At 38.5% G+C, this 22,149-nt stretch overlaps 1 protein-coding gene across 8 annotated transcripts in view; it reads right to left on the reverse strand.

Annotated features, from left to right (window-relative positions):
- Nucleotides 1-656: 656 nt before the first annotated feature.
- The window catches only part of ATP11B (ATPase phospholipid transporting 11B (putative)), a 58,604-nt gene continuing 37,111 nt past the window's right edge, over nt 657-22,149 (reverse strand). Inside the window, exons 26-31 of one of the 8 annotated variants that reach the window (XM_052685510.1) lie at nt 19,987-20,052; nt 19,724-19,827; nt 18,633-18,798; nt 16,038-16,123; nt 8,546-8,679; nt 657-4,952 (exon numbers count right to left, since the gene is read on the reverse strand). In XM_052685510.1, the coding sequence (XP_052541470.1) occupies nt 8,577-8,679; nt 16,038-16,123; nt 18,633-18,798; nt 19,724-19,827; nt 19,987-20,052 (525 nt within the window). In that variant the 3' untranslated portion in view covers nt 657-4,952; nt 8,546-8,576. Of the gene's footprint in view, nt 4,953-7,155; nt 8,680-8,707; nt 10,340-11,706; nt 11,830-16,037; nt 16,124-18,632; nt 18,799-19,723; nt 19,828-19,986; nt 20,053-22,149 lie in introns of those variants that run through there. The other 7 variants (XM_052685511.1, XM_052685512.1, XM_052685509.1 and 4 more) reach the window with 7 other exon arrangements.

Consider the following 22,149-nt stretch of genomic DNA (forward strand, 5'->3'; position numbering starts at 1 on the left):
CCAGTACGTAGTTGATGAAATCTTAGTACTTAGTAATCTTAGTGCTAAGAAAGAGGCTTTTGCTTTGCAGTACTGAGCTGAATGACTGAGAAGCAGCAGGTGAGAGCAGCTAAGGAGTTGGGCTCTGCAGTCAGAATGGCCGAAGGGTGGACATACGAACAGGTACTTGTTAACTGGTAGCTTCTGGTGTTCTGCCAACTATTTTTTTCCTCCAATAACCTCATACTAGTTATTTCAGTTCTCCTTGTAGATAACAAAATAAACTGGTACTTTGTGTTTCCCTTTTAAGCTTAATTCTAATGTCTTCGTCGTATGACGTGTCAAGCCTTTCTCCCAAAGCATTCAAGGGCAGAAGGCAAAATACTGAACAGGGGCACTGTTAAAGAAACCAAAGCTGAGGAAAGGGATGTGGAAAGTGGTTGGCAAGGTAAAGTCTGTCCATGTGCCTGTCCATCTGTCCAGTTGTCCGTTTGTTTCTATCTGTCCATGCAGCTGTCTGTCAGTCCCTCAGGCTCCATGTCTTTGTGGAGCTGTGCAGCCCTGTTGGACTGTTCCTGTCTCCTCCTCTGTGACTGAAGGTGGGGAAAAGGGGGGGGGCAGCCTCACTGCTCTCAGGTATCTTTTCCTCTGACCCGTAATTAAAACAATGACTCAGCTGTAAGCGAAAGTTTTATTTAATAAATATAATTCATTTCCATAAACCATAAAGCAACTTCTACTGCCCGAGCTGCACGATGCGCAAGCACACAGATGCGCTGTCAGCGTCAGAAGGAACACGAGGCAGCCACAGTGTCACAGGTCCAGAATTCTTAGTACTAATTATTGCTACAGTTACCACTTGCCTGTGATCCTTAATTGCCTAAAATTAAGGATCGACTTCGTTAACATGGTACCCTCACATGCTTTTCCTATTCATGTTGGTTTTTTTTCTCAAAAAAAAAAAAAGGAGCAAGGAGAACTCGATGCCCCTCCCAGGAGGAAGGAGTGATGGTAAGTGTGCATAAGAACTGAAATCTACAGTAGAACATAACTGGAAATTTAGAAAGTCACTTCCTTGCACCCTCTTTGTATCTGAAAGCGAACCCCATTATAACCCATACCAGCAACAGAGGAAAACAGTGATATATGTATATATTTTTTTAAAATTCATTGCCACAATGCAGAAAAGATGAGAATGACTGAACTCTGCTGCTACTCCATGTAAAAGTGCTGAGGAACATACACACTGCATCCTATTCGGGTGAAGCGTAGGATTTCTTTTAGGCAAGTCACACTGCTGTAATCTGCAGTATTTTTCATCTCTTATCACTTCATATTACATATAGAGATCTTTGGCCCACGGCCCATCAGCTTTTATTCATGTCCATGCATTTATACAAACCAGAAACAGCAACAAAGAAGTCGTATCTACAATGACAATTTTATATACTTATTGTAAACAGCGAGGTAATATGGCAACACCTAGAGCAGGGCAAATACATCAACGTGATGAGAACATTCCTTTAACGAAAGCCACAGAAGCGTGGGCAGCAGAGCCAGTGCTGACATCTCTATGAGCAGCTGAACAATCTAAGGGAAGCAGAAGCCTCGCAAATACCGATGCGAATGCATGTTTAAGCTGATCGAGGGCAAGAGTGAGGTGGTGCAGCCATGAGCATCCCATCTTTCCTCCTGTTTGTAAATTGAGTCAAATAGGAAGCAGAAACCAGAGAAGTCATACCACTGGAAGCAAACAGAAGCAAAGAACATACAAACCAGCCAACAATAAAGAGTCACAGAAAGAAAGAAACAGCCTGCAACAAAAGTCTAAGTAGGAAATAAGTTAGAAACAAGAAGAGAAGGCTGAAATTAATCCATATTTCACAATGGCTGGTTCACCCAGCTCTAGGAATGCATCTCCATTAAAAAAAAAAGGTAGAACAAAGCAGGTGCAGTGCTGGTGGTTATAGCTATTAAGTAAGTTATTTTCCAGAGCAAAAGAAGGACAGCTTAAATGGCTCACAAACACATTATGATGCACTTTTGGACACTAAATTTCAATAAGTATGGAAGTGTCAAAGAAAACAAAACTATTAAAAATAATATAGACTGATTCAACAGCTTTGAGACACTTCTAACACTAGAAAATGAGACTTTTCCCCCCCAGTATAGAAGCTAGTCATAAAAAAGAATGTTTGGAAAGTATTAGTAAAGGTTCCAGTAAGAAATTATGGTTGCCTAATATATACGCACTCTGAGTTGAGCTGCATAATGTTTTGTACTAGAAAACAAGAACTCAGAATGAGTTCTTCCTTCGCTTTTTTTTTTTTTTTAAATTCCCTCCTCCATTGCCTTTAAAAATACACAGAATATTTTAGCAGAATCTACACACATTCTAGTTTGTGAACAAACTGGAACATATTCCCACTCCCTCTTTTCTGCTGCATGGTTAAAAAGCCTAAGTCTGGTAACTTGCTTTAACGGACTGCTTGCTTTCCTGCCACAAGTTATGGGCTTCAAGGCTGAGACCCAGCTCTATCATAGCTCTTTATTTCCTTCCTACGGCACAGTCTCCCTCACCACTGAATCAGAGAGCTGAATTCTTCTTTGAATGGAGTAAGCTGTATTTTGTGCTGTCATCTTTCTCAAGACTGACCGACTTTTACAGTAGACTCAGTGCACGAGTGTTTCATACACTTTAACTGTCAGAGAAATACACAACAGCTTTCTTCCTTGAGCAAAAGCAATTCTCAATCATCTGAGACATATTTACAAAAACATATGGTCCTAACTAAGTGCCAGACCAAAAATCTGGTCATGTGCAAACTGATTCTATACTCATTAAATGATAAATTATAGGTTTAACTTGTACTGCAAATAGAAAAATATACCTTGGCAGACAGATGGATTCTTAAGTTCTTCCTGAACTGTTTAAATGCGTGTTTCTTCGGTAACCTTACAAACACTGGGAAAAGGGAAAGCAGGGGAAGAGGGACAAGAGGAGATGGAAGGTTTTAAAGAAATATATATAATCAATGTAAATTATTCTTCAAGTTCAGGACTGTGAATCTTCTGTGCACATAATTAACATACTTGTATGGTAAAAGCCAACAAACATTTCTGTACAGAGCCTGACCCAATCTAAGTGCTTGGAGTGGGGTTATCAAACCATCTGACATTCTGACAGAGTGAAGCACAGTGTCTATTTCCACACATGGTGCACCAGCCAGACACACAGATGAGCTAGCTAATGAGGCCCAACAGTCACACACTCTGCCTGGGTGCTGTGGGTGACACGGACAAACACACACTTCTCAACAGTGAAACATGGTGGCTTACACACAAAAGATATGACAAAACAGCAGATATCTGTTAGAGTTTTTAGAAACATCTTCTATATTGATGTCAGATAGAAGACTGTCTCAGAATGAGAAACTGCTAAGACAAGTAACTTAGGCCAATAGGGGAAACCCCTGCAGGTGTGCTGAGAGCAGCTGCTGGTTTTGTACTAATCTCAAGCTTAACTGCATCTTCAGTTAAGAAGTTGCTACAGGAGCTATTAGCTATTTACAGTCTGTTTGATCTAGTTTCTTTCACTGAGAATTTTAATACATTGCTTTTTACCTTATGCTGGCTGGCAGGAAGATTCTTTCAATAGTGATAGGACTTCAGAGACTGACTTCAAACTGGATTCCCAAACAGGTGTCCAAACACAGCAGCATTTTTCCTGGCCTGCACCTGAGGACTACCTAAGACAAAGCTCTAACCTTCATTTAGCTCTCACATATAAAGAAAGAACCCTAATAGCTCTGGCCAACACAGCAGAACAAAGAGGCAAATGTTGTTATCCTTCCCCAAACATGAAGACACATTTATTTAAACTGATGAGAAAAAAAAAAGTACCTGCAAGATGTATCGTGTACCATTCAAAGCTGCATTGGTGCAATTTGTTTTTATTGACATACTTAGGTATCAAAACACTGCCACCAATGTCTCAGATTCTTCAGATATATGAAGATAATTAAGCATTAATTGCATCTTCAACGTACAACGCGGCCAAATATAAATACATGAAAAAGAATAAAACATGCAAAGATTCACCAACATTAAAAGGATTCCTCACTCAAAAATTTATGCTACTGAGACACCTGCACGAGCCACTGCTTCTTACCCATTTTTCCACATCAAGTTTGTGACTGGTTAATGAAACGCTTGTTAGAGAAGATGACTGGCTTTGAATCACACTTCAAGAAAACAGTGACCTGTTAAATCCTCACGACTCCAAATGACCGATGCACGCTGTTTCTCAAAGTGATGACTCATAAAATTGCCATTCGTACACCAGCACAAATATTTGAATAATATTTATCTCTAAAATTACTGAGTATTTAAACACTTCAGAAACCGTCCATGGAAACAATAATCTGATCTGCAACCCGCTAAGATAGCAGCTGTAAAAGACAGTTCAAACTGAGTGCGTGTGCAGTAGAGGGCAATCTAATTTCATTATGTTCCACTTACGTTTCATTGTGCAAATTCTATTTGATCGCTTGCATTTGGGAGAAGATTTTGCACTGTGTTGTACCAGCATCTCAAATATCAAATACAAGGTTCCAATCTGCTAATATGGTAACAAAAAAGATTTAATGGTGAGAGCTGAAAGTGTTTCTTATAAAAAAAAAAATTTAGCAATTTGTGGATATCATTAGAAAAAATATTGGAAGCAAATACAGTCCAGATGACCGCTATGCTTGGCTACAGGACAGCCAGTTTGCCTTTAAGTCACACTAGTCCTGTCTAGGGCAGGGATGTAGAACTGTACTCACTTCAGAACCTACTACAGGTACGTGAGCACCACTTGGCTTCCACAAGGTATTTACAAATGTCCCTGTTAACAAGTGGACGAGTCCATTGTGGAGAGAGTCAAGATGCTTCTGTCGTTGGCATAGAAGGGATCCGATGAACTCCATGATCTAAAGTAACAATAAAAAAGAAGTTTGGCTGACTGGGAACTTACAAGCTAGAGGCGAGGAAAAAAGTCTATGAAAGCAAAGATAAAAATGTTACGAGATTAGGCTCATGTAACCCTTTAAAAGACTTAGCCATTATTTCATATTTCACTTGCAATTCATTTTAACCCTTGAAAGTATACTGCAATTAGTAAATCCAACTATGTAGTTAACAATTCCAAATTTGCAAGAAATGTAAAGTTAATCAGATGTTTTCATTGCTTTGAGCTGAAATGACCACAGGCCTCGAAGGCCAGCTTCACGACTACATTTTTAGTACGTGCCTCAAGCAAAGAAAACAAATGTTGCACACCTAAGCTGAGGCACTGAGAACAGTGCGGTTCAACTGCCTGAGGACATTCAAGTACAGCCTTGCAGAATGCACAGCCAGCCACAGTATGTCAGTTCATGGGTGTTCTGATGTGAAACGCTGCCTAAAGTCACACGTGGGCAAAACCTTATCTACAGACATGAGGTTATTCCAACTCTCACTGTTAAATTTAAGTTAAAATTTAAGGCATCGAAAAGCTAACATGGCTTCTGGTTCAGATATGATCTCCCAACATCTTTCCCTCAAGGACAGATTACTGTTTCTACTACTGCACAGCAACCACGGTTCTCCACTGAACAGCATTATAGGACTGTATGTGAAAAGCTGAAAAATAAAAGATTGGAAGGCAGGGAATGTAAGATCTTTATCCTCCAAATGTGTCTTCTCTGTCAGAAATCTGCTGTTTCTTCAGAACTTTTACATGCAGTGCTTTGACACAAGTACCACTCATGGGAGAGCCAACAACTCATAATGAATCTTACAAGAATGTTAAGTGATCCAGAATTCCTAATGTTTTAGTGACTGACAAACTGACAGACAATTGAATGGGACAGACAGACAAAAATGCATTCTTACCATGGCGCACAGTTCACATTCTAACCAGTGAGTGAAACTATAGCAAATACTTCTTAAATGCATTTCACAAGCATAAACTACTATATTCCTGTAGCCCTCTACTCCAAGCATTTGTACAACTTTGATCCAAAGTTTCTAGGAAAATTTCATACCATATTTGATTTCATGTTCTCATACTTGACAGAATATCATACTTGACAGATTATAATGAGCATAAAACACAACACAACCTATGACATCAACACTGTTTTAAACACTGCTCTTCATTGCACAGCACGCTTACAGCCAATCTGCAGCTCCTCCTGGCTGAATACAGAGCTGTTTTATGAAGCACACGTAACGCACAAGACTGAACTGCTCAGGATCACAGGATCCTCAGAAAACATCAGTTCCTAAGTTCAATGAAAGCGGCCTAGGACTTAAGTTTTACAAACACTTCTGAATTGCCAAACAGCTTTGCTAAGCACACCTTCAGCACTTCTTAGTTTGTAACTGTTGAATGTGATTACAGCAGAATTAAACTGATGCTTGTTATATGGCAAGTGTAAGGGAAGAACGTAAATAGCCTTGATTTTTAACAGTACCCTGACTGTTAGACTAGCTTTTAAGTAATAACGTAGTATGGATGGAACTGAAGTCACCAAAGAAAGCAAGCAAGAATTACATTTTAAGGAGCATTCTTTCTAGTTCTCCTGTTCAGAAAATTAAGGGAAACTAGAAAGTAGTTCTGAATAATTTCAACCACAGGCAGAAACAAAAGCTACAGAGCTTCAGGCCCTCAGTGCAGCACAGGACAGTTCTGCATGAACATTAAACACTCTAAAATTACAGAGCTAACTGGAACTTCGTTTGAAAAAGACGTGGTAAGCAGTCAAGAAACCTGAGAAAAGCTACCTTCAAAAACTGACCAATATTCTGTCAAATATGATTTATATTCAGTAAATAGTTTTAAGCAAGTTCCTGAAGAAAGTCAGTATATACTGAGTGGAAAAAGAGAAAAACTGTAAAGATGAAAATGCATTGCAGGAAATAAAACAGAATACCTACCTTGTATAACTACACAAGTTCTTTACAGGGAAATGTAAACCAAAAAAAATTGCTTCTGATTAGATAACAATGAATTTTAAAAAGCAGCATGAGAAGTTCCTCATTTAGAAAGCAGTTTTACAAAGAAATAGAAAAAAAGAAAAACCCAAACAAACCAAGAGCTTAGAGCAATTACCATTAAATGTTGATTTTCAGATCAATTAAATGCTCATCTTGTAGATTAAAAATTCTACTAAATTGTTTATTTTATACATCATGCTCACCTTCTATACAGCAAATTTTAATTAAAAGTGTACTTAATCATAACAGTTCATTTTTCATACAGAATGAAACGTTGCATAATTATTCCCTGGACGCGTAGAAATGTTGAATAAATTTCATGAGCAAGTCAGATGAGAAACCAACTGAAATGGCAGGCAGTGCTCAGCGCAAGAGCTGGAAACAGGGACGCAAAATCAGAACTGACAAAGCTCGTCAGTGAAAACTGCCCACACCAGATTTCATACTGAATGAATGATATCACGACCTTCAGCTAAAAGTGACAAAGTCAAACACAAAATAAGTTTCCTTGAAAACACATGAAGCACAGCTCTTTCAGGTTTACCTTTTGACCGATGAAAGACCATGACATCATTCAGGCATTGAGAGATTACGATGTACAAGAGACTATAATTATTTCTACCCCCAAATATTTCCATATTTATTAGACAGCCCTCTCTATTTTGAAGTGGGGGGATGGCACATAAGCAGGTTTACTGAGAGCTTTTATCCCCCCGCTTTGCTCACTGCAAGAGCAGTCTCGTTCCTCTAAAGTATTTGATTACTCTAAAATGCTTCTATCCCACTGAGGTTTGTCTCACACGTGGTTTGTGAAGGAAAAGATTTGTTTAGCACATACTTTGGAATGGCACATATGACTTTGACACCTTCTAGAACTGAAAAAAAAAACCATTTAAAATTATTAGAACCTGACGTTCTGTTCCATTAATTACCGATTTTAGAAATAGAATATAAAAGTTATACTACAAAAATATTTAATCTCCATATCAATCAATGGCTGAAAGATTTAAAGACTTTCCTTGTAACAATAAAGTTATACTTAAGGAGGGGAGTGTGAGCCTTTAGTATATCTTCAGGAGTAATGCAAGCTCCAAGGTAAATATTTGGAGGTTGTACATCAAGAACCACGGGGAAAAGTCTTTCGACTTTACAAACAACTCCTGATTTGTGAAGGCAAAAAAATAATAATCATAAAACAGGAGAAGAAAAGCAGCAGCAAGGCTTGATTATCTAAGGAGAAGAACGTACAAAAATCAAGAGAAATTAAGACAGACACAACTCAAGAACTTCTACTAAATTCAAACTAAACAGTTCAACAGAAATCGTTGAGAACCGTTTTTCCCCCTCCTGATCCCAAAAGAAAACACGCAAAGAGAAGCAAGAAACTTATCTTTTAGGGTGAATAAAGTACAATAAAACGTTGCACTTCCTACTTAAAGAGAACCTGCAGCTGGTTTGCTACGCATCTATAGCTGCAGGCTCATCAGGTTCCAGTTTATAGGAGAATCGTCTGCAGCAAAGGCTATTGAGAGAAATTCCACACCTGTTGACCCGGGTTGGACTACATCTTCCCATTAGTCGTTCCAGCATTCTTCTAATAGATGTGCATGCTGTTTCCCCATCTGAGAAGCAGCACATGGAGTCCATGCAGTTGATACTTGAACCTGTCTCAGTAAGCTGGAAAGATAAAAAGAAAAAAAATATATCAGTATTTGCAGATTCTATCAATAAAGATGTCATCAGACATCACTCAGAAAAGGGAGGTTTTCATTAAGTTAGTGTTGAATATTTTTCAGTCTTACAGAAGTACTACAGCCATGTTCATCATTTCCCTTCCTAATGCCTAAATGCTAACATTTGATCTTCCCAACGTTCAAATGCAGTCTTGCTGAGCACATGGAAATTCTTTAGCACCATCTCAGCTTAAAACGAAGAGAAACTGGTTAGCAATTCTCTGTATAGCTGTAATGAATCTCTGGAGTTTGAGCTGTCCAGCCTTGATTAGCCTCAGTACAGGTACAACTTGTACAAACTTCAGGTCTACTCCTTTTTAAATATCTATCATGAGAAAGCTTCAGATCAAAGCTGCAAACAGTGCAGCAACATGATGGTAAGTGTTAACTATTCCTCAAGAAGTTCAGAATACAACTTTCAGTAATAATTTATAGCCTAGCAGTTCCATAGGTACCCTCTTGGCTTGGTAAGAAAAGCAAATTCCTGATTTTGTGAATATCCTACATAAATACAAGTAAGACTGATGTTAAAAAGGCTTAGTCAGGCTCATGCTACCATGAGGAACTAGTCAACATTAGCATAGTATGCTATTTTTTATTCTTAGTGCATGAGAAAGAGACTCAAACAAAATGAAAGAAATTATACAGACACAGAGGAGTTTACAGAGGAGTGCATCTATAAGTGCACTTCATTGTTCTTGAGCACCGGTCAATTGCAGCAGAACTAAAATTCAACTGAAATTTGGCACTACTGGGCAGAGAATATCCCAAACTGACTGCATTACTCTTTTCAAAAAGAAATACAAAAGCAGCGTGTGGAGATTCTTTCTAACTTAACTTAAAGCTCCCCATGAGAGCATCCTGTCAATCCAATGCCAAACATGCAGGCTAAACTTAAGCATCCATTATCCACACCTCACTCTCACAAACCCGTGAATGAGGAGAGCTGGGCAGAAGGCATCTTAGTCTATGGCAGAGCACAGCTCACTTTTAAGAACACCCACCAACATTTTACCGTCTGACAAAACATCACTATGTCTGACTTTGGAAACCAAAGCCTCAATTTCTTTCACACCATCTGTACTTGCTTAATACTGGAGGAAAGCAAAGCACCTCAGTTTGATCTCAGAGAATAGTTTTTGCTAGGAGCACACACCTTCCTTCCTAATTCCCTAAAAAACAGGGGACCGACAGATTAGTGTTTTGTAACAGTTTCTATTTTAGAAAGCAGCAGCAGCCAAAAGAAAGAGAAGGCTTTTGGAAATCCAAGAGAAAAAAAAACAACTGTTAGCGTGAGGTATGCTGGGGGGGGCACACAAGCAGAAATGGGGCCACATGCATTGCTTCCTATACTTGCCCCTTCCTCAGCTCTGCTCTACATTCCCCACGATCCTTCCAGAACCTTCTAGCCACACTGCTCAACGCTTGAAGGAAGGTCAGCTTCATCAACTTACAGAAAGCAACAAGGATTACAGACTGAAACCTTTGATGCAGTTGCTGTGTATCGGATGCCATGGACAAGAAGCGCAGTCAGAACTCCCACTCGTTCTGGAGGTCTTCTGGACACATTAACATTTACTAACACAATGAACTTCTGTAAACACCTGGGAGACAGGAGCATTGCAGCTGACAGTTCTGAAGGGGGTTTTGATTACAACAAGAATAAAACGAAGGGCTCAAGTCCCTGAATTCCCTTATCTGACAACCATCACATCTATTCACTACTATACTGTCAAAGATATAGTGATAAGGAACAGCATAATTTACAGCAGTGCAGTGAAAGCAAAAACGACCTTCACAGCAATTTCATAGTCACAGAGCATCCGACAATAAACTACACAGAGCAGAGGGAAGTGCTAGCAGAAGCAAGGAAGCAAGCTTCCTGCTGCACATACAGCCACCTGCACTTTGTGTATGCTGCAATGCAGAACAAATTCTCAACATCCCTTCCCATAGGATTTCAGAAGTCCTGACACAGAGCGGTCCAAGATATCATTAAAAGATGGACACGAGTTGGAACCAACTCGTTCTCAAGGAGTGAGCCTTCAGTTCTGGATTTTAGAGAAATGCTCACAGCTCCTCAGTAGAATCTCATTTGCTCTTCTCAATATTGAACACTGGGCTTTGAATAATCTGGTCTAGTGGGAGGTGTCCCTGCCCACAGCAGGGGGTTGGGAAGAGAGGACCCTAAAGGTCCCTTCCAACCCAAACCATTCTGTAATTCTGAGTTACCAACTAAAAGCTGGGATCATGCTTGAACCATGATGTATGGAAAAGCTGTTGTTATCCTTTAAAAAATAACAACTATGACCTTATATAGCCTTCACACATTTATCAAATTCACAGCTAAGTCTAAAATAACACAGGGCAAGCATTAAGGACACATGAAAGTTCATTCTATTTTATGTGTAGGTATGTTGTGTACCACTGTCTAGCAAGCATGGATTTTTATATTTATGCCCACAATACAGAAGGAAGATATATTATGGTAAAGACTCTCTTTTCTCACTTTCCTCTCTATGGCAGAGGGTTACAATCATAGGTCTATATCCTAGTAAAACCTGGCATGGTAAGGCAGTAGAGCATAATAAATTTCTGAAGAACTGAAATGCACCCAGAGGAAATGAAAGGCAGGAGAGTCGAAGCTTACCAAATTAGAACTTGGAAAAATACCTGATATTTTTCACATTTGGGCTGGAAAAAAAGTGTTTTCATACATTAAGATTTGAGATCACAATAACATAATACTTCATATGATAATGGACTGTTTCATGTAATAAATCAAAAAGTTGAAAAGCTGAATTAAAGAAAGATTTCATTTGAAAAAGAAAATCAAACACACATATTGTGATGTAAATTTTCTTGTAGATATAAAAAAATATGGGTATTTCGGAGATGGCTCTGTGACTGTCCACAGAATGATATATAAAAATAAATATACACACACAGTAGGGTAGAGGCGGAGTACTACCTAGTGAACGTAAGAACTGTCCTGTAGGCTAGATGGATCTAGCAGTTGCCTATTGTCCTCCCCTCTGTGCTTGCTTTCAGCAAAGTCACATGCTGAGCTGACTGAACCCTTATCTTCTTCCATCTAGAAGGATAGAAAAGCAACAAATCTTATAAAGAACCATGCTTGCATCGCTTTACAACAGTCACCATATTTATATAGGAACTTTGATTCTACAGATCTGTTCCTGAGAAAACAGAGCATATTTACACAGAAAAGGTAAATGTTTTTGAGTTAACTGGTAACTCAAACACAGGTTATCAGTGCACAGGTATTATAAAAAATTGGCATTTTTGTGCACCACAGACTACAGAAGGGGAAACACAACAAATCTGAAATCTATTTCAAATTTTCAAATTCTGGTTTCAGATTCAGGTTTAGATGTTTTCCCTTTCCAACAAAAAGGAGCACTGCAGTTTGTCCATCTTATTGTTCTGTTTGCCACACAAGAGACATTTCAACTAAACATTTCATCACTCTGAAATACGCAGTTGGGACAGGAAATACCTTTAGCCCTGCACATCAAGGTAAGAACACTGCAGGTTATCTTCCTGCTCCTTGCTCCCAACACGTTTGATGCCATACAGACGTTACAGAAGATACAGGGAGTGGCTACTGCTATTCCACAATTAAGCTGAAACTCAGTTCTCTATAGTAAAACCCACTCTTATTTTTGTTTGTTTTTAACCCATAACATATTATGTACCCAAATATCAAACAATTAGAAAGCTTCAGAATTTTAAGAGAAAATATGAGTAATGACATCCAACAACTTCACTGGCACTTCCGGTTTCAACATTTTTCTAGATTTTCTACTCTTCACCTCTTTGAAATAAGTCAATAAATTGGTATTTGTAAGCCTGCTTGATCCAAAGAATTACAAAAAAGTGTCTACATGAAGTACACATGTGACTGAAGATAAGTAAGAAATAATCTACTCTTTTTCATTCCTTCTTCCCATGAAAAGTTCTGTGGATTACCTCACAGACCAGCACCACCCCATGCTAACAATTAACAAACCTGTAAAGGAAAAGCTCACAGACTGTTCAAAGTACAGCAAATGAATGTGTTCTGAGATATTTCACTAGTGGGCACTTGCATAGGCTTCTCGGAAATTTTAAAGTGTTTTCTATAAGGAATATATAAAGAAACAGGAAACTTCCTGCTCTGATTTCTACACAGCTGGTCTGGATCAGATGCCACAGCTATTTGGAGAGAATTAATACACAATAGTAAGTAGAGAAAAAAAAAAAAAAACAGACAAGAAATGAAGGTCCTGAAGCTAGGGCAAGGAGTTACATCACAGACAACCAAAGCAAGCAGATCTGTACAGAAACGAATGGAAAACATGGCAACAACAGAGTCACAGCAGGGCAGATGGGGAAAAACAGTCTTGGCTGTGCTACAGTAAATGCTAGTGTTTGAGAGCCCTAGAGAAAATGTTACGCACCAGTGGTTTCCCTAAAAATAAAAACCTTGCCATTGATTTTCATTTCCCTGGCATTTACTGTTGAAATGTAGAATGTAAAAACTCAGTGAAGACAGTTAATTCCATCGGTGATTAGAATTAGAACATGCATGTGAGCAACATGTCTCACGCGTAGCGTAAGATTTCTGGCAGTTCTTATAAAGCACAGACACTGCACGTATACATTCACAATCCTCACACATCAACTTTGTTTATGAAGAGAAAAACGATATGAGATATGAAGGGGCCTACTTAATAGCCCAAAACAGTATTTCACATGCTCCTAAAACTTCAACAGAGATGGCTACAGAGGCAAGAGGATTTTGCTGAAGAACTAGGCCATCAACGTCTGCTAAAGCACAAAGCCTGCACCTGAGTGTGCTGCCTCATCTCCTCTTCCTCCCACGCTACAGCAGTAACAGTACAGCTCACAGGTGTTTCACAGGCATGCACAAGACTGCATTTCTGACTTACAGAAATCACATGGACGCTCAGCAGATCGCGCTAAAAGCACTTAACTTTGTGTACACCCGAGTGTTCTTATAAGCTCCTAACTTTTTCTCCAAATTTCCTATCCACATAAAAACTGGTGATAGCATCACACATCTTAATTTTCATCGGTAAACCTTCACTGTAGTGTTGGTAAATCACCACAACAGTAAGCACATAGGCAAAATGAGGCATAAGTCAGTTAAACCTGGCACTATACTGAGGTTTTAAACAAGCAACACAACTACCAGAGTCTGCTTATCAATCCACGTGCAATTTGCAGCTAGAAAGGCTGCAATTACTGAGCTGGCACACAACTGAGCTGTGACAATCAGCCATTTCCTACAACACTCGCCAAGTAGCTGCTTGGTTTCCCATTCCTACAGCTTTCCTTGCTTTCTGAGCTTCGCTGCTATTGGAAATGAGTTGCCTGGGACGCCAGAGAAACTAAACCACCGTCTCCATCCCAAATTAGTTTTTACTTAGTCTAGTGAAGTGAGTGGTTTTCATCTATTAATTGGTTTTCCCATTAGGCAAGGATTCACAGAGTAGCTTCTGAACTTTATCTGGAGACTTTTAATAAGAACTAGAGAAACCCGAGTCCTTGTTCTCTCTCTTTTCGCACGTTCTAATTCCACCTGGCAGTGTAAGACTCTGCTTGTATTTTAGGTACCCATATTAGATACTCAGTTCAAAAGTTCTTATACACGAGAGAACTGGATTTATGTACTCATGGATGAAAAAAATTTTTTTTTCAACTCTTCCTTAAGGCAGTACAAAGAAGATGCCCTCATATCAGCAAGACATCATGTATTGTTAAATGGTAACTATGGTGCTGCATCCCTAGACAGCTCGACTTTTCCTTCACCATTTAGCTGCTCAACTCTTAAAATGTACTTCGTTTTGAAAAGTTTAACAGAATCTTTTGCTGAAAAACCTTTAATGCAGACATCATTTACTTCAACAACCCAGAAAGAAAACAAGCTTACTGAAAATATATTTCACTCAAAGTTTTAAAATATAGATTATTTATGTTACACTGGTAAACCAGGAATTTAAGAAGTGGACCTGTAAAAAAGGTTTTGCAGAGAAACCTCCAGAATATACTACTAAGTTTACTGATGTTGGAGAGGTGCTTATACTGCAGTTTTTGCTTCTCCTTTAAAAACAGTAAGTGCTAGATTTAAAAACACTGCCTCCCTGGGGTGTTCAGCAACCTAAATGGCAGGATTCCTGTTGTGTTTCGCAGTGTGACATAACAGCTAAAACCTGTTAATAAACCATTTGAACAGAATGACCACTTCACATTTCTCCCAGCAAAGGCACAGTACGGTGAGGAAATAGAAAGCTTTTCTTTTTTATCCCTCTCCTTCTTTTAAAGGACTTTCATTGTTTCAGTTAACCATTGAAAGTACTCTTACAACACATTCATCATTTCTTCTGCTTTTCCTTATTTAAGCAAATGGGAATGAATGCCCTGAAACCTGTGCCTGATTCTGCTAGCATCCATTTTCATGTTTTTAGACAATAGTCAGCTAAAAGCTATGTAAAAGAAACCAGTTCTCTGCATTACTTCTTAGCATAGAACAGAGACATAGATAAGTGTCAGTAATAGAAACAGGTTCAGACATTACTGGTGTGTCAGGATGTTTCAGACTTAGAATCCTTTTTTGATCTGAATTCTGCAACACACATATGCTTTAATTTTTGCTCGAATAATTTCCTACCATTTTGTATACACAGGTCTGAGAATATGTACCCGCAACACACAGAAAACAAACAACACTCGCTTTGTAGAGGCACAGAACACAAAAAGCCTTAGCTGCACAAGTGTATGTAGGCACCCAAACCAAAAACATTTCCTGCGCTTTCAATACAAGTGAAAACAAATTAATATGGGCAAACAACTTGCACCAAACTGCTGCTTGCGATACATGGGCCTTTGTCGCAGGCTTATGAAGCTGAAATTATTCCGACATGCAAAAAGCACTGTTAATTTTGATCATGAAGAAATTAAAAGCATTGTAAACATGCTAGAAACTATAATTATTTAAAAATGGATGCAAGAAGAGCTAGGTCTGTATTCTGAAAGTTGAGCATCATGCTAGGGATTTTTTTTCCTAAGAACAAAGCACGTCCAACATGCTACTTAAGAGAAGCATTTGGCTCAAAAACACAGAGCAAAGCCAAAAAATATACCAAATGTATCTGCGCTATATAGATATACTGCCCTCTCAACCCGCTAACATTCATGCCTCTTTCCGTCTCTCTCAGCACTGTTAGTTCACCTTCAGCATGCATAAGAGTTGATGAGGAACTGTCCCTCCTACTCTACCTAATTTTGCTCAGCTGATTCCTTGCCCTGGACAATGGCTGCAGTGCGATGAACTCGTCACTTAAAGCAACTCTGTTGGAGTACATCTACAATTGGACAGAGAAGGGATGGAACATACATGTCAGTCAGTAGCAGTAGTAATTTTCTAAGAAAAAGACACAGGACAAGACATTGTTATTTAAGTGGAACACACGTTATATACAGAAACACACACCTGGTACCTTGAGGACAACTCCCAAATCATCACAGCCAGATATTTTTGGGAGGATCGTACTTAAGTGCACCTTAGCTTTCATTCTAAGCCTATAAACTTACATGACTATACTTTACCTGGAATCCTTATTCAGTATTACCTTCTCTCCTTAATAGGGCTGTGATTTTACATTTACCCCAAGATTTACATTTTGATTCAGACTGTCCTTACTGTCCACTTCCTCCTACTTGCTATAGTCAGAAAAGAACAGAACTGTAGTCAGATGTTACCCAGAATGGGGTAACAGACCAACGGGCAACATATCAAAGTAAAACATAATATGATGGATTATCTTTAAGGTTAATTAAAAAAAAAAAAAAAAAAAGAAAAAAAGAGACACATTTAAAACAAACAAATCAACAGTAAAAAAAACATCTCCACCCCTCACATCCCCAGTAAAAATCAAAACAAAGAACAAAAACCCACAGACCACACAATCAAACTGAGCCCACTGGGAAAGGCAGAACTCACAAATCCCATCCTGCTATAGAAGTCAACTCACGCTAAGCCTACAAGAGGCACTGATTTTTTTCTTAAAATCACTGTGATACAGAACAATAACTGCATTTAATTAAATTTATCAAATGTTTCTGCCTTAGTTTACTTAAATTTCTTTATGTCACAGTCAAGATAACTGCAGTGGAAACAAACTGAACCCGTAATTTTTTTTAGAATAGACCCAGAAGGTAAGAGAATGCAGAAATAAGTACATGGATAAGGTTAGAGGGGAAAAAAAAACAGCTGATGCACAGGAAGGAAACAGCAAGTGTTCAGTACATTGCTGTAAGTTCTGGTTGTTTGGGGGAGAAGGGTGGGAGATGACACAAGGGGCAAGATACGTAATTACCCATGTTCTAAATCAAACATGCAACTAAGAGTCTTACCAGGTTCTCAAAAAAATCGTGGTTCTTTATCTCAGATTTGAGCTACTAAATTCCTTGAGTGGAAAAAGCAGCTAGCATTCCAGCTCTGAAAAAGGACTAATGGGATATTTGGCTAGCTGCATGAGAATGCCTCAGGTGGATGTTTCTGAACACAAATTAGCAGGGCAAAGTAATTTAAGAAAATCAACATACACTTACATCAAAGTAATTTAAAGGTTTGATGCTAAAGTCAGCAGCGCTGATGTAACGCAGTGATAAGTGCTCCATGATACACGGCTCAATGTAACTTACATTAAAGCAAATAGGACTCCACAATGATCAATATGGCACACATTAAACAGCCTAAAACCTAAAAACTGATTCCAAAACAGAACAGGATGCTTTCTGGTAAGATTCCTATGCTATCTGACCTCTCAGTGATGACATGGAAGAAAAGAGTAAAAGAGATGCCAAAGATAACAGGTTATCATATATCATAATTAATAAGCTGAATGCAGCTGAGGGACTCATCATTTCCATACTTGGCACTGACATATGTAGTGATGGAAAGTAAATTGGTTTTTTTTCCCCCCTCAAAAAGATTCAAGATCAATCTATACCAGAGAGCAAGTTACCTTGATCACAAACATAAGTGTGAATAAAACAAACAAAATTAACTGAAGAATTTTCAGATTATCAGAAAATGCATACAAAAGGAATATGCTGAAAAATAAAAACAGAGAGATTAACTATGACAACAACTATGGGTTAAGATGACTTCTTAACTGCACTGCCACTAAACAGAAGAAAACACTGAAATATGGATGAGAATTCTACGTAAAAGAGAGCCTAACTTTAACAAAATGATTCTGGGGAGCTCTTATGGCCTGTATTGGCAAGAGGAAGATTCTGTTATCACAGACTCTCTTTAGGCCTCATTGATGAATTTATGAAAATGCCACATTGGTAATTATCTCTAATCAGCAACAAAATACGTGTTATCTACGATATGATATGATGAGAAATACTCATTAAAACAAGTTCTACTAAAGTAATATTTAAAATTATTCTTTCCATCAACATCTTAAAAACTAATCAATATCAATTACATTTGAAGAGAACTTCTAATACGTTTACAAAAATAAATTATCTTTAAAGCTGAGCAAGAAAGTTCCTAATCCTCCTACACAGCTGCAAATCAACATGTAAAAGGCTCAGTGAGCCCTCTCTAAGTGTTTGCTACTGTTAATGCATTGCTTACTTAAACTTTTAACTCATTCTCATAAAACTGTGTCCTTAGTTCAGTAATTCTAAATTAAAATTAATCTTCTGAAACGGGAACACTCACCTGTACGTTAAAAGATGACAGCAATGTAAGGGGATACTAAAATATCACAGGAAGGCAATGAGCGTACAAGACAGATTTTAACGTGTTTTTTTAACATGCTGATCAAGTTGGATATAAAAGCATAATGTTACCTGAGCTTTTTCAGTACTTGTTGGTTGTAGATGCCTGTACAGCACTTTCTTCACAACATCAAGAAACAGACAAGCAACTACTATGAGTATTATGGCAAACCAAGCAGAACCACTTGACAACAGCTGAACAAATACAAAGTACATATCCTGGGTATGTAAAAATGGCCTGAGAAGTTAAAAGAAATGGATATTAATAAAAGGAACTTCCAGAAACCAAGTACAGTACAGATGGACAAGCAGTAAGTCTTTAAGATACAAACTAAAACTGTATACTGCCCAAAGAGATTAGCAATTTCTTGGACTTGGTCTGCAAAAGAACTTGGTCTGTAAAAGAGGGAATAGAACTTTGGAGGAAAGTGACCTCCAAGACCCCAGAATTCAAGTATAATAAAAATACATTACTGCACTGATTCAAACATCAGTGCCTTAATTTTTGTTGCAAGCATTCACCTGTTACACAGAACCTTCAGGAATTCGATGTGCTTTTTACAAATAAAAATGCCTTAATAATCACAGGCTGTCAGAGACAATTCCCTCCCTAAGCACGACAGCTTAAGCAGCATGGCTGCCATTTCTAAAAGAATCACCAAAAGTAATTGGTCTCTGTAGGTTTAGAAATTTGTTTTTCAGCACCTACCATAAAATTCAAAGCAACACAATAGAACATAATACTTTAATGTTCTTTCATGACTTCACTCATGACCTCATTGCACTTTACAACTTCACAACTTCCTGAAGGGAGGTTGTGATGAAAAAGGGTCTGGCCTCTTCTCCCAGGCAAATAGTAGAACCTGAGGAAACGGCCAGAAGTTGAACCAGAGGAGGTTTAGGTTGGACATTAGGAGAAACTTTTTCTCTCAGAGGGTGGTCAGGCACTGGAATGGCTGCCCAGGGAGGTGGTGGAGTCGCCGTCCCTGGCAGCGTTCAAGAGGCGCCTGAATGAGGAGCTACGAGAGATGGTTTAGTGCTTGTGGTACTGATAGGAATGGGAGGGTGGTTGGACTGGATGATCTTGCAGGTCGTTTCCAACCTTGCGATTCTATGATTCTATACTTATCATGTATTTGGAGGGGAAAAAGAAAATCACTCACCAGATAATTCCCCCATAAAATAAGGAGAATATGAAATAAAACACAATGGAACCCCAAGTAACAAAATGGTTTATCCATGTCCAGAAGTGAGTTTCCAGCGCCATCTGAAAGAATGAGAACTGCAATTAATTTCTTTATTCCCCCCACCTTACAGAAAATGACAAATGCTGGTATGAACTCATTTGAACGTGCTACGAAACATACTTGTGCCACAACTAAGTATTTTTCTAACACATACAAGAGAAGGGAGTACAGCAACATACCTTCATCGTAACGGTTATAACCATAACGGTGAAGACTAAAGTACCAAATGTCCAGTTTCCAAACATCTAAGAAAACAGCAAGGTAAAAAGTCAAGGAAAAAAAGATGAGCTAACAGCATCAATGGTTAAGTTAGATTTTTCTCAAATCAGCTACATTTATGTAACAAAGCCATGGACAAAAGCTTGTGATTTTACTAATTATGAAAAACTAAGAAGGATGCAACACAGAGTACTACAAAAAATTAGCTTATGATAAGAGCAAAATTAACAATCCACATCATCTTCCTTCCTGGTTCAAAACAGATCACCAAAAGCCTACATGAACGATGAAGTAAAACCAAAACAGTTACATGAAATGGTAGGATAAAGATACCAAATTGATTGATTTAATGTAAGCATCTGAACAGAAACAAATACTGGGTAGAAGGTATTCGCTTCAATGCAAGTGCAAAACACTTGGATTTAAATAAACATTTTCAGACAGCTTTATGCAGCATCACCTGAAAGTCCACATTTTTCCCAAGCACATTTGTACAATTCAAAAATAATGGTGCCATTCTATTTTTTTCAAAGAAAAAGACACTTTCATAAAGACACTTTGTTTCAAGGCTAATGAGCACAAAATTCTAAGACGCTGTCACTTTTGTATTCTGCTGCCCACATACATTAAACATCAAAACTCTGAGCAAGTTCTACAACAGCAAAATCTCAGCTCTGACACCAAGCAGGGGATGTGGAGTTTGTCATCCATCTACCCACATGCTGCTCAGATGCACACTGCCATTCTACACAGGACCAGCTACTGTGCTTTTGCAAGCAGTCTTGGTGCTGAATCCACAGTTTGCTTTTTCGTAGCTACTTTTATCACTGATACACTGGAAACAGACAAACTCTCAACCTCAGTATTGGTAAATACCAGCAGCAACCTAAGCAAGCAAGGACACAGGGACCACATGCAGACAGGCAATCAAAATCGTCCCAGATTTGATTGGTCAGTGCAGCACAGGGTCATGAAACAAGGACTGGCACGGTTGTAGTCCTTGTTACAGAGCTCTGACAAAGACATATCTATATATCCCAGCAATCTAATCACAGGTCTTACAACTGCTTTTGCCAACTTCATACACAGGAAAAAGTTAAGTCAGACCTTGGTGTGAAAAATAAATATGAAGCATTTAACAGCATGCTTGCTACTAATTGTTGCAACGATAATCTTGAAATAAAATTAGACCACTGCTTCTGAATGACCTGTGAAAGAAAGTGTCTTTGCTGACACTGCTCTAAAAAGGTCACAGAGTTAAAATGCAAACTGCGAAAGGATTCTTGCCACCATTTTATTTTTGAACACTTTTACACTGTGGATGCTGCATCCTTTAATCCTGTGAAGTAACAGATACAATATTTTGTATCTCCTCCTCTTCTGAACTCTTACCATTTGCCTGTTAGGTTTCAATATCTGACGACATGCACAGCATGGAAAAGGGGGGAGAAAAAAAGAACTAAAAGATCAAATTATTGCAAGATGTGCTGATGAAAGTCTAACAAACGACCACCATTAGCAAATTATGTACAATCTCTCCCATTGTGTTTGGCTCCAAATTGGGAATTCAGAACAAAAAAATGAAGCTACTGCTGGATTACTGCCTTGCACTGACTCTGTAGTTTATCACACGTGTGAAGTGATGATTTCTTGAAGAAAGCACTTCAGCAGCATGCAGGATTCTCTCACCCTTAACTGCCTCTTAATTTTAGTCGCTCAGTTTCTGACCATTGTCCATCATCAGATGGAAATTATCTTTCCTGCTAAACTTTCTAGGCTCAGTCCTATGACCAAAGCAAAGACAGCAAAATAATCTTTTCAAACCAAGTGCCGTAACTTGCAGTTCTACCAATGACTGCACATGAATGAACACACAACTCACTTCAGCAGTAAGAACAGCATAAGGAGGAAAACAAATATCTTTTTGGATTGTTACTCCTAACAGTATTTTGAAGAAGCCAGAATCTGATTGTTCTAGCCTGGGCTAATGAACTGGAGAAATGAAGCAGCAGATTTACAATGGTTTCATTTAAAGTTTTACTGGGTTTCATTTTGTTTGCTTTTGGTTCGTTGTTTGGTTTTTTAACATGACTTTTCCTCTCAACTTTCATATCATTAAAAAA

The sequence above is a fragment of the Tympanuchus pallidicinctus genome, unplaced genomic scaffold (assembly GCF_026119805.1).
Source record: "Tympanuchus pallidicinctus isolate F22 unplaced genomic scaffold, pur_lepc_1.0 scaffold22, whole genome shotgun sequence".
Taxonomy (NCBI): Eukaryota; Metazoa; Chordata; class Aves; order Galliformes; family Phasianidae; genus Tympanuchus; species Tympanuchus pallidicinctus.